This window comes from Orycteropus afer, unplaced genomic scaffold (assembly GCF_000298275.1).
Source record: "Orycteropus afer afer isolate SDZICR_OR568_19922 unplaced genomic scaffold, OryAfe1.0 scaffold00045, whole genome shotgun sequence".
NCBI classification, from domain to species: domain Eukaryota; kingdom Metazoa; phylum Chordata; class Mammalia; order Tubulidentata; family Orycteropodidae; genus Orycteropus; species Orycteropus afer.
Window position 1 is genome coordinate 1,535,184 of NW_006921632.1, and position 21,394 is coordinate 1,556,577.

General features: G+C 49.5%; 1 protein-coding gene across 1 annotated transcript; it reads right to left on the minus strand.

Moving 5' to 3' along the window:
* Positions 1 to 10,258: 10,258 nt before the first annotated feature.
* Positions 10,259 to 15,611, minus strand: AQP6 (aquaporin 6). The gene is made up of 5 exons (XM_007937946.1): positions 15,249 to 15,611; positions 14,368 to 14,526; positions 14,043 to 14,123; positions 13,113 to 13,351; positions 10,259 to 10,349 (listed from the first exon to the last, which is right to left on the minus strand). The coding sequence occupies exons 1-5, from the start codon at positions 15,609 to 15,611 to the stop codon at positions 10,259 to 10,261; spliced, it is 933 nt and encodes a 310-aa protein (XP_007936137.1).
* Positions 15,612 to 21,394: the final 5,783 nt, after the last annotated feature.

Below are 21,394 nucleotides of genomic sequence, written 5' to 3' on the forward strand. Positions count from 1 at the left end.
GATTAACTGAGGGCACCTGCACTTGGAACTCTGACGATGGTGAACAGAATGTATCTGAGATTGAACGTAAACAGTTGCAGGCTTAATATGTAACTGTGGAGAGAGGAGGCAACCTGCTGGCTTTTCTCCCAGGAGGTGGCAGCTCTCACAGCAGGTCCCAGCTGCCTCAGCAAATGGACAGCAAATGGGTCCCATCTCCCCTTATCCTTTTTGACACACACATGCCTGCTAGTTTTTTTTTTCTTGAAAACTATGTCCTAGATCCTCTCTCTTAAGTCTTTGCAAGCCTTAGTGTTGGCCTGGCTCCATTATTTGCTGTTCTGTTGTATCTCCCCAAGGTGCATTTTAAGTCACTAATGTAGAGGAAGTAAATGGATTGTATAACGTTAGTTGAGGCAAGACTACCCTATGCAGGAACTGATGGCCCATTAACCAAAAAGGAGATGGTCCTGTGTGTCAGATGTTGGCAGACTGTTCAGTTTTTGGCCTAGGCCAAGAGACCTTAGCCGTGAAAATAATTCTGATACTAGCTAAGGGAAATATGTACCCACCTTCAACTTCTCTTAACCGCACGTCATGTGGAACAGCTTGACTTGCGAGTGCTTTCTTGATTAAATTATGCTTCCTTGATACGAGATCTGTGGAAAGAAGTCCAGTGCTTTGGAGTGGCTGTTATCCCCATCTGCTCCCAACCCTTTCTGATCCTGCCTTTTATTCTACCTGTAATACGGTTTAATTTTACTATCACACTTGCTAATAACCAAAATCTTAAATAGTGGTTTTATCTCCAGTCTTCCTTCCATCAGTCTACATGAGACTCCCTAGTTTGATGTTTATTTAACTGGGCAAGCATTATATGGTTAGATTGAGCAGCAACAATTTGTATTTATTACTAGGTATTTAACAATTTTTCCTTAAAAAGCTGAATTCATTGCATGCAGAGATAGATGGGGGAATGACTTTTTGGAAATGGCCATGAGATTTTATATCTTGGGCAAGAAGGTATCTGAGTTTGAATGATAGAACTATTGAAGGTGCTCAGTTGATTTACCGTGTGGAAAAATAGTCATTTTTGGCCATGAACTGAACCTGCTTGTGGGATTGAACCAAAACAAAACACAACCAAACACACTGCTGTCATCCGAGTCATAGCAACCCCTCCTCGGGTTTCCCAGGTGGTATCACTATGGAAGTAGATGCCCAACCTTCCTTCCGAGGAGTGGCTGGTGGGTTTGAACTGCCAGTTGTCTGGTTAGCAGTCAAATGCCTTAGGCACTGTTCTGGTTACCTAGTGCTGCTCTGACAAGAAATATACCACGAATGGATTTGCCTTAACAAACAGGAGTTTATTCTTACAGTTTGGAGGCTTTAAGTCCAAGTTCAAAGTGCCAAGCTCTAGGGGTTGGGTGAACGCCCCTCAGCCTTTGGCTCCAGCTCTGCCTCCAACTCCCAGCCCACTGATGCTAGAGGCTTTTCTTCACTCAGACAGCTGCTGGCTGCTGAGGCTGCCAAGCCCAAAGTTGACAAGTAACAAGGCACAGTCCCACCGCAGGCCATTAATTCAAGTCCATTGTAAGTCCCAAGGTCGGCAGAGCACGGCAGGCTGCTGAGCAATGACACGGCCACATGAGGGTTCAAGGTGCCATAAGCTAGAGACCATTCCCAAAGCTACTGCTTATATACGGGAAGCAGACCACATAACCAAAGCAGCTACTCAGCTGCTTGTGGTAGATCCCACTATGGAGTTGATTGTCAGTCTAATCATGGGGAATAACTATTGCCAGCTGCCCAGCCACTCAACCAGGCCCAGCCAAGTTGACACAAAAACATAACCACCACAGGCACTATGCCACCAGAGCTCCCATGGCACTGAAAGGGGTCTTGAATTCTTAAATTCATGTTTAAATTGTTGAGCAGCACAAATGATAAGGAGAGCTGAGTGAGTGCAGAAACAAAGATAGCAGGCTTGCTGTTTTTATTTTGTTAAGGTGGCAAGCTTTGGATGTGTATATATGTGAGTGTGTATGTATATATGGTATATATATACATATACATATATGATACATAATTTTCTGTTGGAGACACATCTAGAAGACCTTCTGCTATGCCTGGCATGCTGAGTGGTTTTCCTCAAATCATGCATCACCTTTTTTTGGGGTGTCAGCATGAGTAGGGAAAGAGCTGTTGTGGAAGTCCAGATTTGAAAAGCAAGGGTGGCACAGAGTTCAGTGTTAAAGTCAGCATAGCTCACACAGTAGGTTCTCCATAAATGTGCTCTGATGATAGTCTTGGTGATGACTCAGGTTCCAGCCACTGATGCGAAAAGCTTTTAAGCCTGCAGAGTTGGAGCATGTTAGCCATTGTGCTTTTAATGTAAACAGGGTGTGGAGAATAGCTACTTAACCTAAGAACTTAGTCATTTTTTTTTTAATCTGTTCCCTGTAGCTGGTATATTTTGCAAATAAATGAAGGCACTAGGCCAGGAGGTCCCTAACTTGTGTAATTTATTAGACACTGGTTCTCAGAGCTGTATTTGTTGATGGTTGCTATTCATGAAGTCAGGCAGAAGACAGCTTGACGTCACCAGGAATAACCTTGTAGTATGTGGGAGCTTTGTCCTCTGCAGCCGTGTGGAATGGAGAAGGAGGCCACTCACTGTTCAGGGACTTGTAGTTGGAAACAGGGATTTTTCCTTTTGTCTTCTTTCTGCCTCTATAACTCTTGCCAGGCTTCATTTAGTTGCATTGTTTTTATATATAGCATTACTCTCTCATCTCACATAGTTGAGCACCATCTGTGTGCTAAGCCCAGACACATATAAATGGATATTTAGACTTCTAGTAAAGCATTTGCCAGTTAATATTTTCTTTGGTCATCAGTGAAGACAGAGAATTAGGAACCAGTTCCTCACAAAGCCTCTAGGAAGTTTAACATAGTGATTCACAATGTACGGCGTGTTTTCTTTGTTTATTGTCTTTGATCTCACCACAACCATATGTGCTGTACGGGGCAGATGATCTCCTAAATGGACAGATTTCAGAAAGGTGATTTGGCTCAAACTCCCACAAACTGGTAAGTAGTTTAGCTGGGATTAGAACCTGGGAATTACAAGGCTGAGCGTGGAGCTCAGCCATGGTGCTTGCTGTTTCAAACTTCTTCAGCATTGTGGGGCCTGTTAGTGTGTTTATTAGATACCTAAATGTTAGTAAATAGTCTTGATCCCAGTGTTATTTGTATCCCTTGCAAAGATCTTACTCTTTTGCAAAGTGATCAACTATTAAGTGCGCAAGGCTGTAGTGACAGATGATTGTTCACAATTCAGGAGTTTGCCCCATTTTGTGAATACTTTTATAAGTCCATTCAGTCTGTAGCCCTAAATTCCACAGAAGGCTGCATGAGATGGAGTTATGCTTTTAGTGGGGTGCAGGAACAGAGTAGGGAGCGGTGTTGTAGATGAAATCAGATCAAACGTGGGTCCCTGCCCGGTGCTCAATGAGGCCAAAACAGTTCACACACCGAGTGATTAAGAGGGAGAAAATTACTTAATGGAAAGCAGCAATGCAAGGAGACGGGCCAGTACCCAAATCTGACTCCGTGAATGGTGGTCGGGATACAGTTTTTTAAGTTTAAGGAGAGTGGGGTTATACATATTCATAAAAACGTAAGGAATTTGAGCGTGAATTAACTGAGGATTGGCTGAAGTTTCCTTCCCCTCAATTTAAAGAGACAGTCGATTTTTAATGCAGTGCTCTTGCACACTGGATGAGTCACACCAGCTTCCTGTCATCAGCTGATCGGGGCTTGGGCAGAAGGGAGAATGTCAGTTCCCAGCTACTTTGTTCCTGTTTGTCTCACTGCGCATGTCCGCGGGCCAAGGTTAATTTTCAAGTTCTCCTGAGACACATTAATGTATATATCACCTGTTTCTAGGGGGATAGCATGGAAAGAATGTGTAAATTGGCCTTTCATTCCATTCAGATCTTAAGGGACTCAGTTATCATGTTTACTTGTCTCCAACCAAGGTCCTATCTGTCTTAACCAGGGTAGGGGAATAGTTGAGCTTTCATCTTACTCAGTTCTTAAGGAACTGAGTTACCGTGTTTACTTACCTGTCTTCAACCGGGGATGCAGGCTGAACTTTGACTCCACTCGGTTTCATAGACATCAGCTGGTCTTTTCTAGGACTGACAAGCAACAAAGTCCATGCTTCCTCCTTCTGCCTCACTCCATGAAGTCTTTCCATTTGTTTATCAAAGGTTTAGCTAGCACTTTCCATTACTTGGGATACGAAAGTCAGACTCCTGGAGCTTGTAATTGAGATAGTTCTCTCAACAGATGACCCAGAATGAACTGCTGGGAAAAGCATTTGGGTGGGACAGGAGGATGGTTGGTGTTATTGTTCTGTAGAGCCTTGGTGAGCCAGTGTGGTTTTCTGTGTGGAAGGAGAAGGCTGAGCTGGTGTGAGTGCTTAAGGTGGCTCTGGTGGTAGTGTGTTCTTGGGCCACCAATGTGCATCCTGTGTGCTCTGAAGCTCAAAGCCAAGAACAGATCTCTGAGCCAAAGCCATGAGCCTGCTTCTAGAAACGTGTCAGCGGATTAGTTTATTGGCTTTCCCTCTGAGTGGCATTAGCTCTCACCCTGTCTCATGTTCACCGTCTGGCTTTGAGTTAGAAGTCTTTGAGTGATCGTTTTCAGCAGTCTACTCTGTGCCAGGGCTTTCTGAGGGCTGTTCGACTTTGTCCCCTCATCGACCCCAGGGCTCAGTGCTCTCCAAGAGGAGGTAGCAGTCATTCTGCTATGTCCATACCTGGGCTCAGAAGAATACTACCTTAGACCTCAGAGAGAAATCAGCTCATAGTAAAGGAAAATGATTCTGATAGTTAGTGGCCTAGAGGCTTTTTGCCATCAAGTCGGATCCGACTCATAGTGACCTCTCCTTGGGTTTCCGAGGCACTATCACTACGGAAATAGATTGCCCAGTCTTCCTTCCGAGGAGTGGCTGGTGGGTTTGAACCACCAGCTTTCTGGTTAGCAGTCAAATGCCTTAGGCACTATGCCACCAGAGCTCCCCAGAGAGAAATCACCTCATAGTAAAGGAGAATGATTTTGGTAGTTAGTGGCCTAGAGGCCTTTGATGTCAGAACTAACAAGTGCATCTTTCCTTAGGTGAGTTTTTAAGATGGAGTCGCTCCTGCCACAGAGAAAGCTTTTACTGCCTCTGAGATGATACAGTTTAGTAGAGAGAGACACACACTCACGAAGGGGTTGGGATTTTTCTTCCTCATTGGAAAGCAAAGCCTGGAGGTGGAGGTGCTTAAATGAACCATCTCCTCTCCTTCCAGGGAGCTGACTGCTCTCTCCTCCCAGGTTAATACACATTGACTGGGGCTAAACGCCTGATGCTCCTGGACAGAGTCCAGACCCTCAGCAGAGCAGCCACACTGTGGAGATACAGCTGCTGGCATTAAAGGGCTAAGCCCTTTCCAGCTGCTTTGCTTTAACGGGAACTGCCTGCAGTCGGCAGCTTAACGGAGCTGTCTTAGCCCGATTAGGAGGAAATGACTAATCTCTGCATCTTCTCATGACACAGCCCTGGAGGCTCCGGGGATGATATCTCGGTGGGGTGGGAAGTGGCTGGATAAATGGTATTGGAGTGCTGGGCTATTATCTCCTCAAAATTGCGTCCCAGCTTGGCATAGTTCGGTTTTGTTTTGCCTTCATGAAAAAAGTAGGTTTCTCTTCTGGGACATCCCTCCAGTAGTGGACTCTGTGGCACGGGGGAAAGGGGAGATGTTCACCATGGGGATGGCCTGTGTACTTAGAAACTGGTATAGCAAGAGATGTGTGGGTGCTCAAAGCATTCAAGGGTAAGGGTATTTTCTTCCTTTAGAGTAGGGAGAAGACTTGAAACCCTCCAATATTAAAACTGGAAAAGAGCCAAGATTTGAAAGAGAAATGATCATGTCATTGATTATAAGATGCACTTTGAAAAACCTACAAAAGCCAGAACTTGTGTAAAGTGGAAACCTATCAGAGAAGTAAAACTCAAAGGGATACCTCGGGGATATCGCAGGTACAATTCCAGACCACCACAATAAAGCAAGGCACGAATTTATTTGTTTCCCAGTGCCTTGAAAGGTCAGTATTTCAAACCCCGCAGCCACTCTTGTTTCTGTAAACATTTACAGCCTTGGCAACCCAATAGGGGTCACTATGATTCAGAAGCCATGCAATGACAGTGAGTGAGTACATTTAAAAGTTCTGTTTACATTATACACAGTCTGTTGAGTGTGTAATAACATTATGAAAAAGTTTGAAATATTGTGAGAATTACCAAAATGTAACACAGACACGAAGTGAGCACATGCTGTTGGAAAAATGGTGCTGATAGACTTGCCCTACGCAGGGTTGTTACAAACCTTCAATTTGTAAACAATGCAATATCTGCAAAATATAAAGTGGAGCACAATAAAATGTATGCCTGTATTTTCCGCTAACAGCAGTAGAAAAGCTGCACCCTGTCAAAGGCGGAACATTTGTTAAGACCTGGAAAAAGAGGCAGTCCTGTTGAGTTCCGGCTCTCACAGGTTTCACTGGTTTTTTTTTTTTTTTTTTTATCTCTGAGAATTGGAGTATCTTATTGGTGGCATCTTCCAAATATAATGTGGTATTTTTTCTTTCTTTGTGGCTCATAAAATAGTGATGCATTTTATATTTAATGTTGGAAGTGTTTGCTGTTCATGTGAGAGAGGCTGTGGGTCAGGGCAGATGTGGAAGCCAGGAACCTGATGTTGTCAGTGATACTAAAATAAGGAGTGCCTCCCCTTCCACCCCAAGTCTGAAGGAAGGTGCAGTGCAGGAAAGGCATGGAAGCCGAGGTTCAGCCCAAAGCTCTGGCCCAAAACAGTCGACAAGCAACATACAGAACAGGATCAGAATCTGGCCCAGGCATGACCCCAAGAGCCATTACATGTGACCCCTGAAGCAGGGAAGGAAAAACAAAACATCGTGAATCGATGCTATGACTAACATAATAGTCCCTCCTGGTGGAGGACTGAAACAGGGTGATTTAACACAACAAAAAAGATGAAGGAGTTAGATATTCTATTTGGCAGGTGGTTGGGAAAGATTATTGCAATTCTTTGTCCAATTTATTCACCAAATCCAGAATACCAGAGATACTGGGGGTGGGAGTGGAGCGTTCTTCCTTGAAAATAGAAGGCCATGGTTTGGGGACTAACAAAGGAAGGCTTGCGTCACAGGACTGATCGGAAAGTTAAGGAACCTGTTGTCCTGGGATGAGAAGTAGGCTAAAAATGCAATTTTCTTTAAGAAGATCTTCCTGTTGGGGTAGAGAGAGGTGCTCACATAGCTATGAAGTAATGTGTTTAGTGCCAGGATAGAGGTGGGGACAGAGCGCCTGGGGACTCAGAGGAAGGAGGGGAGGGAGCTGGAGGCTTAAAGAGCTTCAGGGGTGATGACATTTAAGCTGGATCTCAGAGGGTGAATAAGGCAGTTAGAGAGGACTCTGAATACTCAGGGCAGAGGAGTCCCCCCTGTTGTTCCAGAACTGAACACTCCTGACTGCTGTCCTGGCCTCTCCTCTGACCCCAGGCTGGGCCCTGGCTTGTCTGGGCCTTGTTCCATCTGCCCCTGGGGATAGGTGCAAATTACTGGTCCTGCCGCTGTCTCTGTCCTTTCCACCCCTTGCTCTGGCAGTGTTGTTGTTGAGTGCCCTAGAGTCGGACCCGACTCATAGCGACCCCTCCATCTCTCTCTTGATATGGGCTCTTTCTTCCTTCTGCCTGTTCACTGAACGATCCTTGGGTTTCCGAGGCAATATCTCTACAGAAGTAGATTGCCCAACCTTCCTTCCCAGGAGTGGCTGGTGGGTTTGAACTGCCAGCCTTCTGGTTAGCAGTCAAGTGCCTGAGGCACTTCAAGTTTGATCAGAGTTCTGAAGCACTGTTTTTCTTTTCCCCCTTTTCTGCCCATTAACTACAGTCTTTTAATACTGTGGGGCTCCTCACCCTCATAAATTCCCTTCACTAACCGTGGCTTCCCTCCCCAGCTTTTTGCTAACTATGTGACTGCATTCAGTGTAGTTGTCTCTCCCTGGGAAGTGATTACACATCTTGGATGTGCATACCCCCTGCCACAGCTGCTCAGAGTGGCCACAGCTTGGCCGGATGCTTCATCTTGTTAAGGCTTTAACTTCTTCCCTGCCTCTTTCCCTCCCTGTCTTCCTCTCTGGCATAGCTTGGGTCTGCTATTAAGCTGAAGGTTGAAATCTCTCTCAATATGGGCTCTTTCTTCCTCCGGCCTGTTCACTGAACATACAGGAGCTGCTCCAGATTGTGGAGAACAATGCTATGGGACCAGAGAGACTGGGGTGATCCCCTCACTGGATTCACTGGAATGCTCCCATCAAAATTCTCATTGTTCCAGACCCCCTACCCTCATTATAGATCAATCCTTGGACAATTTCAGTGCTTCTGATCTGTGCTAACTCTTACCCTTCAGCTCTGATGGCTGCTTTCTTTTTGTTTACTTAACTTTCATAGGAAATTCCAAATCTTCAAAGTCCTGCTTCTTTTCACCCCTTTACTTCCTATCCCAGCCTTCTTACTCTCATTCCTCAAATCTCTCCCCAGCCATCTCTCCCTGCCGTGAACACTCCAGTGCTCCACTTCCTCTGTTCTGAGAAGGCCCTTATTTCTTTCTTATGTTTGATTCTCAGCTCCTCTTTCCTGTGGGATCCCCCTTTTCCCCTGCTCCCTACACCTCTTAGCTCAAGCACTGGGAAGGACAAAATTGCTTCTTTAGTAATAGCCTTAAAAACTGCAGGGGAAGCAGCTGTACTTGTTGGCAGAGGGAATGGCAGTCTCTCATCATGATGGCAAAAGTAGCTACCATTGATGGGTATACATATGTCTCATGTAGTTCTTCCAGCACTTTTATGCAATGTGTTGTGGTAGTTTAGTTGTGTGTCAGCTTGGCTGGGCCTGGTTTTGAGTGGCTGAGCAGCTAACTAGTTGTGGTTATTCCCCCTGATGAGATTGGTAATCAACTCCATGGTAGGACATACTAGAGCAGCTGAGTAGCTGCCTTAGCAATGTGGTCTGCTTGCTTAGTACATAAAAAGCAGCTTTGGAAAAGATCTCTGCAGCTTTTTGGCACACTTGGACCCTCTGTGTAGCCGAGTCTTCATTCAGCAGCCTGCCATGTTTCTTGCCAATCTTGGGACTGTCTCTGGACTTTAACTAGTGGCCTGCTGTGTTGTTTGGTAATCTTGCAACTGTGCCATTTTATTTGTCGATTTTGGGTTTGTCAGCCTCAGCAGCCAGCAGCTGTCTGAATTAAGAAGTACCTCCAGCTCCAGTGGGCCAGGAGCAAAGGCAGAGCTGAAGCCCAAGGTTGAGGGGCTTTCACCCAGCCCCTAGAGCTGGCACTTTGAACTCGGACTTCTAGCCTCCCAAACTGTAAGAGAATAAATCCCTGTTTGTTAAAGCCACCCATTCGTGGTATCTTCTGTTAGAGTGACCCTAGAGAACCAAAGTGTGTATGTATTTCCTTATTTTTCAGATGAGGAAGATGAGGCTCAGACTTCTTAGGTAACTTAAGTTCACACAGTTAATAAGTGCTTGAGCCTATATTTAAACTCCTTTAACTCCTATTCTATACTTATATTGGGTTTTTTTTTTTTTTTTTTTTTAAATCTGGGTGCCCAGGATCCTTTAGGTCAAAGTGATTTTCTTTGGAAAATGAAGGTCTCTGGATCATTGTCTTGATCCTCATCTTCCCTCAGTCCTAGGACACCATCTAGTTCCAGAGCCTTAGCTCCTTCTAGGGCTTTTCCCTTTGCATGGTATAGTCCCAAATTAGGCCCATCCTCCTTAAACCTGGGGGTAACAGGTTAAAGAAGTGGGGCGGGGGTGGGAAGCAGAGAGGGGCTCCATGCCAGTCAATCGGAAAGCAACAGCCTAGGCCCTGAGCGCTGCCTCATCTGCTCCTGCTAAGACAATCATCAACATAAAAGGCTAATTGTATTAATCACCAAGGCACCCGTCCAGAGTGAGCCCCTCCCTTTCTGGAGAATTATGAATTGCAATTGCAGATGGCTCGGCTGATTGAAGGCAGTGCTCAGCAGGGAGAAGGGCCAGATCAGATTACACACCATTAATTAAAAACTTCCCCTGACAAATGGAGGAAGGGAATGCGCACCCAGCGTTGGCCCAGTTGGGTCTCTGTCCTCCCCTCACCCAGGCCGAGGGGCTGTGAGGTTGAGGCCTGCTTCCTCCAGGCTGGAAGCGCTGAGCTTTGGCTCCCCAAAGGCCAGCCCTTCCCTCCTGAAAACAGATGGCAGACTGTCCTATTAAAGGGCTCCAGTGACGGAGAAGCCAACCTTGGGTTACTTATTCTTGTGTCTGACCTTCAGTGCTCTTCAGATTCTAACCTAATTCCTCATTTTCCAGGAAGCTTGACTCTTCTCGCACTAGAATATGATGAGGGCAAACAGCTATAAGAACTATTAGTGAAAACAGGCCCTCAGTTTTCTCGCCGGGCAGTCACCCTTGCTTCTGCAGTTCTGGGGCAGAGGCTGCACGGCCTGCCCTGGAGCTGTGGTTGAAGGCTCTGATGGCTCACTCTGTCCCCTCTTCCCCAGCTGTCCTTACCTGGAAGCCTAGGCTTTCAGCTGCTGTCATTTGGAGCTGTACCTCCTGACTTTTCCTCCTCTTGATCAATGACTGCCTTCCCTCCTTCACCTTCCCCAGCCGCCCAGCCTCAGTCACTCATTCATCAAACTTTTATTGAGCACCCAGTATGTGCTTGACTCCGGATGCACAGGGATAATTTGTCAAGGGGCTGAAGAGCCTACTGCAGGTGCTGCACCCTCTGCCCTCTTCAACCCCCTAGTTCCTGCTCATTCCCTTTCTCTGGCTGCAGTGGGTATGAACCCCCTTGGAGCTCTATTTTGGAAAGTTCTAAGCTGGGAGCTGGGGAAACCTAGCTAGGGGGGCTATGTTACTGAGCTGGTGACCTTTAGCAAGTCAGTCACATCCTCTGAGTATGCACGCACACACATAGCCGTCCCTACTTGGAAAAGGGCACAGGAAACCCTGGCTCTGAACTATTGTGAAGATGGATGAGGGAGGCCAGCTTGGAGAGAAAGGATCAGCCTCCGTACTGACAATAATACAGAAAGCCGAGGATGGTTTTGGGGCGATCCCCAGGGCCTCAGCAACTGTACTGGTCACAGACTGGCCTCTGTAACCTAGCCCTTGGAAGACTTTGGTAGCCTCTCCCCCATTTCCAGCCCCTTGAGAAACCCCCTGGGAAGAGACCTATCTATTTTATGGATTTGGCTGCTGTGTTTCAGGGTGCCATGGTGATGGGCACCATAGAGATGAAAAGAACTGACTTTTACTGGCTTGTCTCTTTATTCCAGGGCCTCTTCCCAGCTCCCACACCTCACACCCATAAAGCTCCCAGGTCATTAGACCCAGGAGATTAGGAGATAGAGCCCCTCAGAGGAAAAGCCCATGAAATAAGATAAAAACTAATTTCCCTGCCCCTCAGTCCTCTCCCTTCCTCTTTTCTTCCCTCCTCCCTCTTGTTACCAATAGCAATTGTATTCAAACCCAATAATTACAGTAACAGCAACAACAGTCATTTATTGGAGTTGTTTTTCTAACATTTTAACTTCCAAAAACATTTTCCGATCTCTTGTTTTCATAGCAGTTCTTGGGGGAAAGTTGTGCCCATTTTACGGATAGGGAAGCCAAGATCCAGATAAGACCCCGTCATGAGCAGGGTACAGTTACAGCAACTTTTAAATATTAATAAACCAATTGAAACACCATTAGTTTTTGAGTAGTACACTGGGTCCGGTACTTGGTTTCCTGAGTCATTCCCAGGATTTTTAACTATCCTTGGAACTTATACAACAGCTTTTTGAGAATATCAGTTGAGCTGAGAATTGGGCTAGAGAAGGCTTCTGGCCCAAGGATGGGAGCAGACTTCCTTTCTCAGGAAAGTTTCTGTTAACGGATCTTTGGAGAGGGAGGTGGGGCAAATAATGGGAAGAGCCTGTCCTGGAAAAAGCCTGCCTGGACCCAGTCTTCCCTTGCCCACATCTGCCCTCTGCCTCAAAAGGAGCTCAGGTTGTATAGTGGTTAAGGCATTTGGTTGCTAACCAAAAGGTCAGTGGTTCGAACATCCCAGCTGCTCTGTGGAAGAAAGATGAGGCAGGCAACTTCTGTAAAGATTTACAGGCTTGGAAACTTGAGGGTTGCTATGGGTCAGGATAGGCTCGGTGGCAGTGAGGTGTTTTTTTTTTTTTTAAGTTACCAGCCCCAGAGAAGGCTCTTCTCTGTCAGCTCTTCCCAAGGGCATTTGGAGGGGGTGAGGAATGAAGATCTATTGGGAGGGCAATTCCTGTCCTCAGGAAGTCCCCAGTTTGATGGGGTACCCATGACCCTCAGACCACACCCAGGGGCAGAAAACCTTCCCTGAGGAACTCAGAAGGCTATCTCAGACCTGGTTTTTCTAATAAGTCTTGGCTCCTTCTCTGCAAAGGTGAGACTAGAAATTAGGGTTCCCTGAGGTCCCTGTGGCCATCAGTCTAAGCAGATTGGCTGTCTGGGCTCCAGTTTGCTTTGCGACAGGACTCCATTGGGATCTAGGTGGGTGAGAAAATGGGGAGGGCAGCCATGGATTTCCTTTCCTTCCCTCTGTTATCCCATTGGGGAGCTCTGCTGGCGTAGTGCCTAAGGCATTTAAGTGCTAACCAGAAGGCTGGTGGTTCAAACCCACCAACCACTCCTCAGAAGGAAGGTTGGGCAATCTACTTCCGTAGGGATACCACCTCGGAAACCCAAGGAGGGGGTCGCTAGGAGTTGAATCCAACTCGATGGCAGTGAGTTCAGTTTGGTTACTGTCCCAGTGAGAGATGGGGAAGGCCTAGAGGGAGGGAACTGGACAAATTTATTCCCCAGAGTTTATGTAGATATGGAGTGTCAGGGACAGGGCTGGGCAAGCCTTACCATCCCTACTTGCAAAGCCCACCAGGAAAGCCTCAAGTCAAGGCATGCTGCCTACCTCCAGGGCACCTCTCAGAAGCCTGAGGGCCAGGACCAAGGTCTGTGGCATCTGGTATATTCTCCATTTCAGTGTCCCCTTCACTGAACTGGGACTCTTTCTTCTGGGGCTCTGCCCCTGCCACCTTCTTCTTCATGGTGCCCATGAGGATGGCCAGTCGCTGTGCCAGGGTCTTGGTGTCAGGGAAGAGGATGAAGTTGTAGATCAGTGAAGCCAGGACAGCACCTGTCAGGGGTCCCACCCAGAAGATCTGAGGAGGCAGAGAGAAGTCGACACCCTGCTTGTGAGTTATCAGGACTGTGGGGTGGCTTTGGGACCCTGCCTGCTTCCTTAGTGCTGGTTTGTTTTCCTAGAACCCTTAAGCTATCTACAGGGGGTTAAATTTGAGGACCCTGGATCCTGCCTCCTGGATCCATGCAAGTGGGGGAAGCTTGCCTTCAAAGGGGAGGCCTAGGCTATGCAGCAGTGGCTGGTGCCAGGGACCGGGCTCCTCACCCTTCCTTGCCTCTTCCCTATTGACTCCCGACAGCCAGTAGTCTGGGCTATTGCTGTTCCTGCCTTTGCTGGTGTGTGCACCAATTTTTGTTTGTCTTTTTTTTTTTTTTCTGTCCAAACTTGGAAATTGGTCCAGCTGGAGGAAGTGAGTAAGGAAACAGCTAGGGACCTGAGGCCTGGGCCAAAGCTGCAGCTCCTGCCCTGGCCCATTTCTTGCCTGTCCAGTGGGTCCCCAGGGCTGTGGAAGCTGGAGAGAAAGGAAGTACAACCAGGATACGTACCCTGGTCTTCTGAGTCTAGGGAAATGATCTCCAGGGGCCACGATGGTCTGTGAGGGGAGGAGTTGTCTCCCTAAGTCTCTGTGGACTCACTGCTAGTAAAACCCACAGCCCATTGCCATGACTAGGCCCCCTCCCTTCCCCATAGAAGGCAGCAGAGAGGCTCACCCAGTGAACTTGGAACTTCCCAACGATGACTGCAGGCCCAAAGGAGCGGGCAGGGTTCATGGAGCAGCCAGTGAAGTAGATCTGTGGAACGAGTGCAAGTTTGGGGTGTCAAGGGGCCTGAGGAGACAGTCCCCTCTGCCCAAGACCCAGGCCCCAGTCTTGACCTCTGCAGTACACACTTGGACCTAGAGTATGGGGCACAGCCTCGGCACCAAGGTGTATGTGTGTGGGTGCTCAGGGAAGGTCTGGTCTTCAGGGCCCCCACAAATTCCCCAGAGAGGGACCCAGTATGTGCAGTATCTTCTGTGTCCCCTTTGTTTCTTACCCCAACAAGGTGGCCCAGTGCCACCGAGATCCCAATTATGATGGCAGGGCAGCCCGCAGCCTGACGCCTGTCGGTAGAAGCAAAGACACAGAGCACCAGCTGCAGAGTCAGCACCAGCTCCACGGCCACAGCCTGGCCGGCTGAGACGTTGCTCCGGACCTGAGCAGAGGAGGCCCCGCTGCAGCAGACAGGCTCTGCCCACGGGGCAGTGAGCCCCTGGACCTCATCTCCTCAGCTCTGTGGGGTGATACCTTACCACCTCCCAGCTTGAGCTGCGAGGTGGTTCCTGGTAGCCCTGCACACCTGCTTCCCGCAGAAATGACTGGCCCCCTTCCCACCCCAGTGGTTGGTGGGAGCAGTGTTCCAGAAGACGAGGTTCATGGAAGCCAGGGGGCATGTTTGAGAGGAGTCTGGGAGGGGACTGGGGGTGGATGCGGAAGGAAGGGACTGGGAGAAGTGGGTGGAATGATGGGTGACTGGGGGAATCAAGGAGTGAAGCCGCCGGGTGTTTGCGGAAAAATGGGAAGAATGTGGGAAGAAACAGAGGAGCAGTGGACGTAGGGTAGAGCTTGGGGAGGACAAATGAAGTGTTCACCAGGATCTCTTCCAGCACTCAAAGCCCCAGCTCTCCTACCCTCAATGCCTGGCCCTTCCCCTCCATCCCCTTTTTTCCCCTTCTCTGTTCATCTCACAACAATCCCATTCCTGTTCCCTCTAGACTAAGGTCAATGTCTTAGAGCAGCCAGAGAGCAGGTGTGCAGCACGTGGGTGAATCCCTTCCTTGTGAGTCCCCTCTTTGGGCCCTGGCCCCCCACTTTTGCCACCTGCCCAGCCAGGTCCTCCTGCCCCAGCACCTGCCACGTGCCCTTTCCTGCACCTACCACATTGATCCCAAGGGTCCCTCGGATGTCTCCTGGCGTGACTCCGTAAAGCAGAGCAGCTCCTGCAGTGGCCCCTGCCAGCTGGGCAGCCACATAGGCCACAGCTCGGGGCAGGGAGATTTGGGAGCCCACGAGGAAGGCCAGTGTCACGGCAGGGTTGACATGGGCCCCACTGACCTTCCATGTGATCTGCACAGCCATGGCTGTGGCCAGGTTGAAGGTGATGGCAATCTGTAGCACAGAGGGGAGTGCCGAGGGCCAGTGCAGTGCTGAGCCCACGCCAAAGAACACATACAGCCCTGTGGCCAGGAACTCGGCCACTAGTGCCTTGATGATGGCTGTCCAGAGCCGGCAAACCAGCATGTTAGCGCAAGGCCCCATTCCCTCTGCTCCCAGGCCTTCCTTCATGTCTCTGGTCTTCTACTGACTGTTTGGTCACTCCTTACCAACTGCTCTGGCCTCCACCTGTGGAACTGTCACTCTGCTGCCTCAAGGAATGTGCCGGTCAGACTGACAGGGAGCAGCCAATAGGTTATGTGTGTCTGGGTAAAGAGAGGTGTGGGGGTTGTGTGAGGGGTGGTGCTCACATGCCTGCTCCATCCTGAGCTCACCTGACAGGTGGGGTGGGGGGCAGTCCCTGGGCGCCGAGCTGGAACCTCCAGGTTCTCCAAGGCTGGCCAGGCCTGCTGCAGACAGCGTCCCAGCCCTGGGGCTGCAGGTGAAGGAGCACAGGTGCACGTGGAACTCCAGGGCACGTGCTTTGATGTCACTCAGACCTGCACAGCCACCCCCACCACACCCCCTGACCAAATTCCTTAGGCTTCCTGCTCTCCTGGCCCCTCACTTCTAGGCTCTGCCTCTGAATGGGCTGATGCTATTCTGTGCCCCATAAACCCAGGTGTGAAATGAAGCTCTCTCTTTCATTACACCCCATTCACAGAAAGCAATTGAAGATAGAATACATTTTACTAACGACCATGAGGGTCTGTGAGGTGTGGAGGAGGGTGATGGAGGAAAGGGTTGTTCCACAGCTACTCAAACCACATCAAATTACACACATGGCTGTTGGGCACCTCTGTTCTTAAACTGGCTCTACACCCCTCACCACCTGGGAATCGCCACTGGCCTTTTCCCCCGATTTTCTGCTCCGCCCCCCTTCCTGACCCCTAGTTCTTTGCTCTCCTCCTCCCACTCAGAGGCCCTAAGATATCCCTCATTTCTCACAGGGCAGTTTCACTATATTTAGGGTCTCCCCTCTTGCCCCCAGTAGCACATCAAGGTATCTCCCTAACTTCCTAAGGGGCATCTGCCCAGCTGTTACAACTACAGTCTTCACCTCCTACCCACATCTAGGCACCCCAACCTCACCCCTCACTACCTGCCTGTAGGTGTCTCCTGGTGTCCTCAGTTTCCTCGAACACACCTGTTTCAAAACGAGCTCCTCATTTCCTTCCCTGTCCCCACTCACCCCTTCTGCTTTCTCCAGCTCAGCTGGTGGCCCTTGGGGGGCGTCTTTGACCCTTCTCTCCCTCCTTCTCCATCCAATAAAATCATCAAGTCCTGCTGATTTTGAATCCTAAATATGTCTTGTCTGTGCCCTCTCCTTGACGCCCTGCTGCCCTGCAGCCTTCCACCATCTCTGCCTGCTCCCTTGCTCCGCTCAAATCAATTCTCCACACTGCATCCCCAGTGATCTTTCTAAAATGCAAATCTGATCATGCTGCTCCCCTGCTCAAATCCTTCAAAGCCTCCCCGTGCTTGCTGTAAACTCCACATCCTCTGGGACCCCTCCCTGCTCCTCACCTCTCCCCACTCCTGGCCTCCTCCTTTACCCTCTGGCCTCATCAAATGGCCAGTAGTGCTGGAACGCTCCACGTGTGTCTTTCCTTGGAGGACCTGCTCTCCCCTCTTCCTGGAGAGCCCTTTCCACACCCTTTGCTTGGGTATCTCCCAACCGTCCATAAGCTCAGCTTCTGTATCATCTGTTTCTTTCCTGGCTGCTCCCAGCTGGATGAGGACCCCTCTGCATTCCCACCACACCTGGCATTTCTATAAACTGTAGTCACCTCAGGGGCCTGTCCTGGTGTTAATGTGTCTCCCCAACAAAGTGGTGAGGCCCTTACAGGGCAGGAACCAAGTTTTGTTCATTGTTCCCTGGAGTGCTTTGCACAGGGATTGGCCAGAGTAGTGCTCATTAGGAGTCCCTGGGTGGCACCGAAAAGAGTTCTGGTAGTGTAGTGGATAAGGCATTTGGCTGCTAATCAAAAGGTCAGCAGTTCAAACCCATCAGTTGCTCTGTGGAAGGAAGATGGGGTGATCTACTTCCATAAAGATTTACAGCCTTGGAAACCCAATGGGAGTGTCACTATGAGTCAGAATCAACTTGATGGCAGTGAGTTTGGTTTTGGTTTAGGTGGCACAGATGGCTAAGAGCTTGACTACTAACTGAAAGACGGGTGGTTGATCCCACTCAGAAGACAGGCCTGCCAATCTACTTCTGAAAGATCACAACCTTGCAAACTCCGTGGAGCACAGTTTACTCTGCAGCACATGGGGTCACCAGTCATGTGCTCACCATACATAGGGTCACCATGAGTCAGAATCACCTTGATGGCAACTAACAACAACAAAGTGTTTAATTAAGTATTTTTTGAATGAACAAATGAATTAATGAGAGCTTCTTGGACTCCTGGAGTCAGATGACTGTTATATATGATTCATTTTAGTTGGCTGCTGTCATACTCTGCTCCCATTGGGCCTTCTAAAGTCTTCAAATGAAACACCCCAACCCTGATCCCAGGCTCTGTCCATCCACCCCGCCCCCATCTCAGTCTCAGGAAAACCCCTTTCCCATCCCTTTCTTTTCTTCCAGCTGTCTAGCACCCTCTCCAGACAGACCTCCTGGCATCTCACCTCTATGACACTCTTGCTGGCACCTTGACTATCCTAGCTCCCTGTTCTCTCTCATGTTCTTCCTCTACTCCCTCACTCCTGTCTGGTCTGTGCGGCTGAGCACTGCTGGAGGAAACTGCCCAGCCGTTCAGGCTGCCACCATAACAGGGCTGTGGTCTCTGGCCTCAGCAGGGGCCTTGGCTCTGCTCAGCAATCCTTACAGCCTTCTCTGTCAGGGAACACTTTCTCCGGTTCTTCTAAGGCCCACTTCAAACCTTCCCTATTTTCTTCAAGTACCTCACCCACCCTGGCTCTTCTCTCACCACATGAGTTTGTCTCTTATCCCACATAGGAAGCCAAGGCACGAGGGAAAACTTCTTCCCATCCTTGCCTCCCACGTCACCAATGCCCCACCAGCTGCTCATGCCCTCCCAGCTGTCCTCTGGCTTGAAGAGGGAGTTCTTCTCCTGTGTCTAAGGTAAGCCCTCCCTTGTGCTCTGGCCTCCCTTGGAGCTCCTGGAGCCCTCTCTTGGCCATTCCCAGTCTCAGCTGTGGTTTTCACTCCCCTTCCCCTCCCTGGCTCTCCATGCCCAGGTAATCATGGAGGAGGGAAAGACGGAGTAGTGGAGTTACATGGACCAAGGTTTTAGTCCTCACCTACTGTAGTCAGGCTTCCCCCCACTGCTCACCAATGGAACTGCTCTGGCAAAGGTTACCTGTGACCTCCTCTTCAGCTCTCGTCTTCCTTGGTGCACTGTGGCCCATGGCGCTGCTGACCACCTCCTCCTTCCTGAAGGCCTTTCTTTTCCTGGCTTGTAAGACAATTGCATCTCCTGGCTCTCCTCCTACCTCTGAGAACTTCCTCTCAGTTTCCTCTGCTGACTCCTCTTCTGCTCACTTTTGACCGGTGTTGTCTCGTCTTGGCCCACTGCTCTTCTCACTCCCCATGAGACTCTGTTGGGCAGCCTTGTTCATACAGTGGCCATCATAGACTGTCAATGCACAAAACTCTCTAGCACAGACCTGCCTCCTGAACCCCAGATCACCATTGAACCCTTCACCTCTAGTTGGTCCTCCTTGTCCCCCTCCCACTGAGTGGCTCCACCACCCACCCAGGTGCCCAGGCCAGAACCCGGGGGTCATTCAGACACCCCTCTTTCTTTCAGCCTATACCCAATGGATGGCAAGGTTATGCTTCTTATATATGACACCTCTTCCCTCGGCCCAGTTCAGCCCTTACCATCTCTCCCAGGATTATAACATCAGCCTTCTCCCTGGGCTCTCAGGCTACATTCATGCCCCTCCACACTATTCTCTTCTCCACTGCTGCAGTGATTCTTCTAAAATGCCAAGCTGATCACATCACTCCTCTGCTCAAAACCCTTCAGTGGTTCCTTATTGCCTCAGGATCAAGTGGGAATATCTATGTCTAACACGCAAAGACAGCTCCCTCTCACTGCCCACCCTACCCCGCCTTACTCCTGCCAGGCCAAATACTTATAGTTCCCCTAAGCGAGCTTTAGAGTCCTGTGCATGAAGAGTTTCTTGAGTCTTTCTTCCTTGTCTCTTCTTCAAGACTTTGCTCAAGACCAGTTCTCTGAAACCTGCCCTGATTTCCCTCTCCAGTAAGATCAGGGCAGGCTTCCCAGATGGCTTGAGCAAAGTCACATGGTAGTTCTGGCCTCTGCTTACTCAGTGCCTCTACTGTTCTGGTAGACTTCCACCCTTGCCCGACATAGTTATGTTGTTGTTGTTGTTATGTGCCGTCGAGTCGGCCCCGACTCATAGCGACCCCTCCTTGGGTTTCCGAGGCAGTATCACTACGGAAGTAGATTGCCCCATCTTCCTTCCGAGGAGTGGCTGGTGGGTTTGAACCGCCAGCCTTCTGGTTAGCAGTCAAGTGCCTTAGCCACTATGCTACCAGAGCTCCCTGCCCGACATAGAGGAGTCATTCAATAAATGCTCGACGAATAAGGGAATGTGGCTTGGCTTGGTGGGCAGCATGAGGGCCGGTCCTTCCTCATACAGTAGGCTCTTTGCCTGGGGCTGTCCCAGGGCACCTCAGAAGCACCTCCTTCCCCTCTTCTCAGCAGAGGGCTTGGCAGACAGACATGTAGATGTTTACTTTTGTACAGGTCTCTACATCTTACCTTGCCTCTGTTTCTGCGTCTGAAAAAGAGGCACCAAGCAGCTATAAGACCTATCTGTTGAGAGCTCTTGATAAAGTAGTACACGCAAAACTATTGTGAACATTGCCATATATGTTGCATCCCTGGCCAATTATCTAACTTCTGGGACCTAGGTCTGCCCATATATATAAGGGAATGATACTTGCCACTTCCCTGGGTGCTGTTAGGGGTCCATGTGCTGGCATGTAGAGAGCATGTCTGAGTCAGGAGAAGTTTATTAGGATTGTCCCTCTCCCCCACCTATCCGGGGAACAGCAAGGAGACTGTCTGGGATGGAAGGGGTCCCGGTTGCTGAAGCAGCTCCTGGACAAGCAGGCCCTGCAGCTCCTGCTCTGAGAGCGTGATGTGCAGTGGCAGCCCCTGTCCCCAGCTACCCCAAAGCAGAACCTCCTAGGGCCCTGCCTGGCCTGGGACAAGGTCCTTTACCCCCTGAGGCTAGGTGGGCATTGGTCACGTCTTGCTCCAGCCCTGTGTTTGCCTGCCGCAGCCAGCACCTCCCCAGACTCAGCCAGTCCTGGGCTCTAGTGCCAAGCCTGGAGCTCACTCATGCTCAGAGACCTTTTGCCAAGGCCCCACAACTGGCTATCTCCCTGCCAGGTGGCTGTGCTGCTCCTATCTCCCTGAGGCATGTTTCTGGTCTCCCTGGAGGGTCTGAGGTATGTGTGTGTGTGCATGTCTGCATGTGTGTGTGTGTGTGTATGCAACGTGAACTCTGACTGAGGTCCACTTGGGGGGCAGCAAGAGAGAGGGGAAGGAGGAAGGTGCTGGGAGAGGAGAGGAGAGGGAGAACAAAAACCTGACAGAAAGGGGGAAGGACTGATCCCCACAACACTTGGAAAGAGACAGAATTGATGGGTGAGGAGCTGAGGCTCAGAGAGGAGCTGGGAGACCTGATCCCCCCAGCTACCCCTCTTCCTGTCTATCCATCTAGTCAGGCAGCCATCTGTCCACTCTCCACTGCTACCCTCAGTCCTCCTTCATGTCTCCATGGCAGCCCCTGGACAGAGGAGGAGAGGGAGGAGAATGGAGAAGGGGTGGTTGTAGCGGGGAGTGTCCTATAGGAGA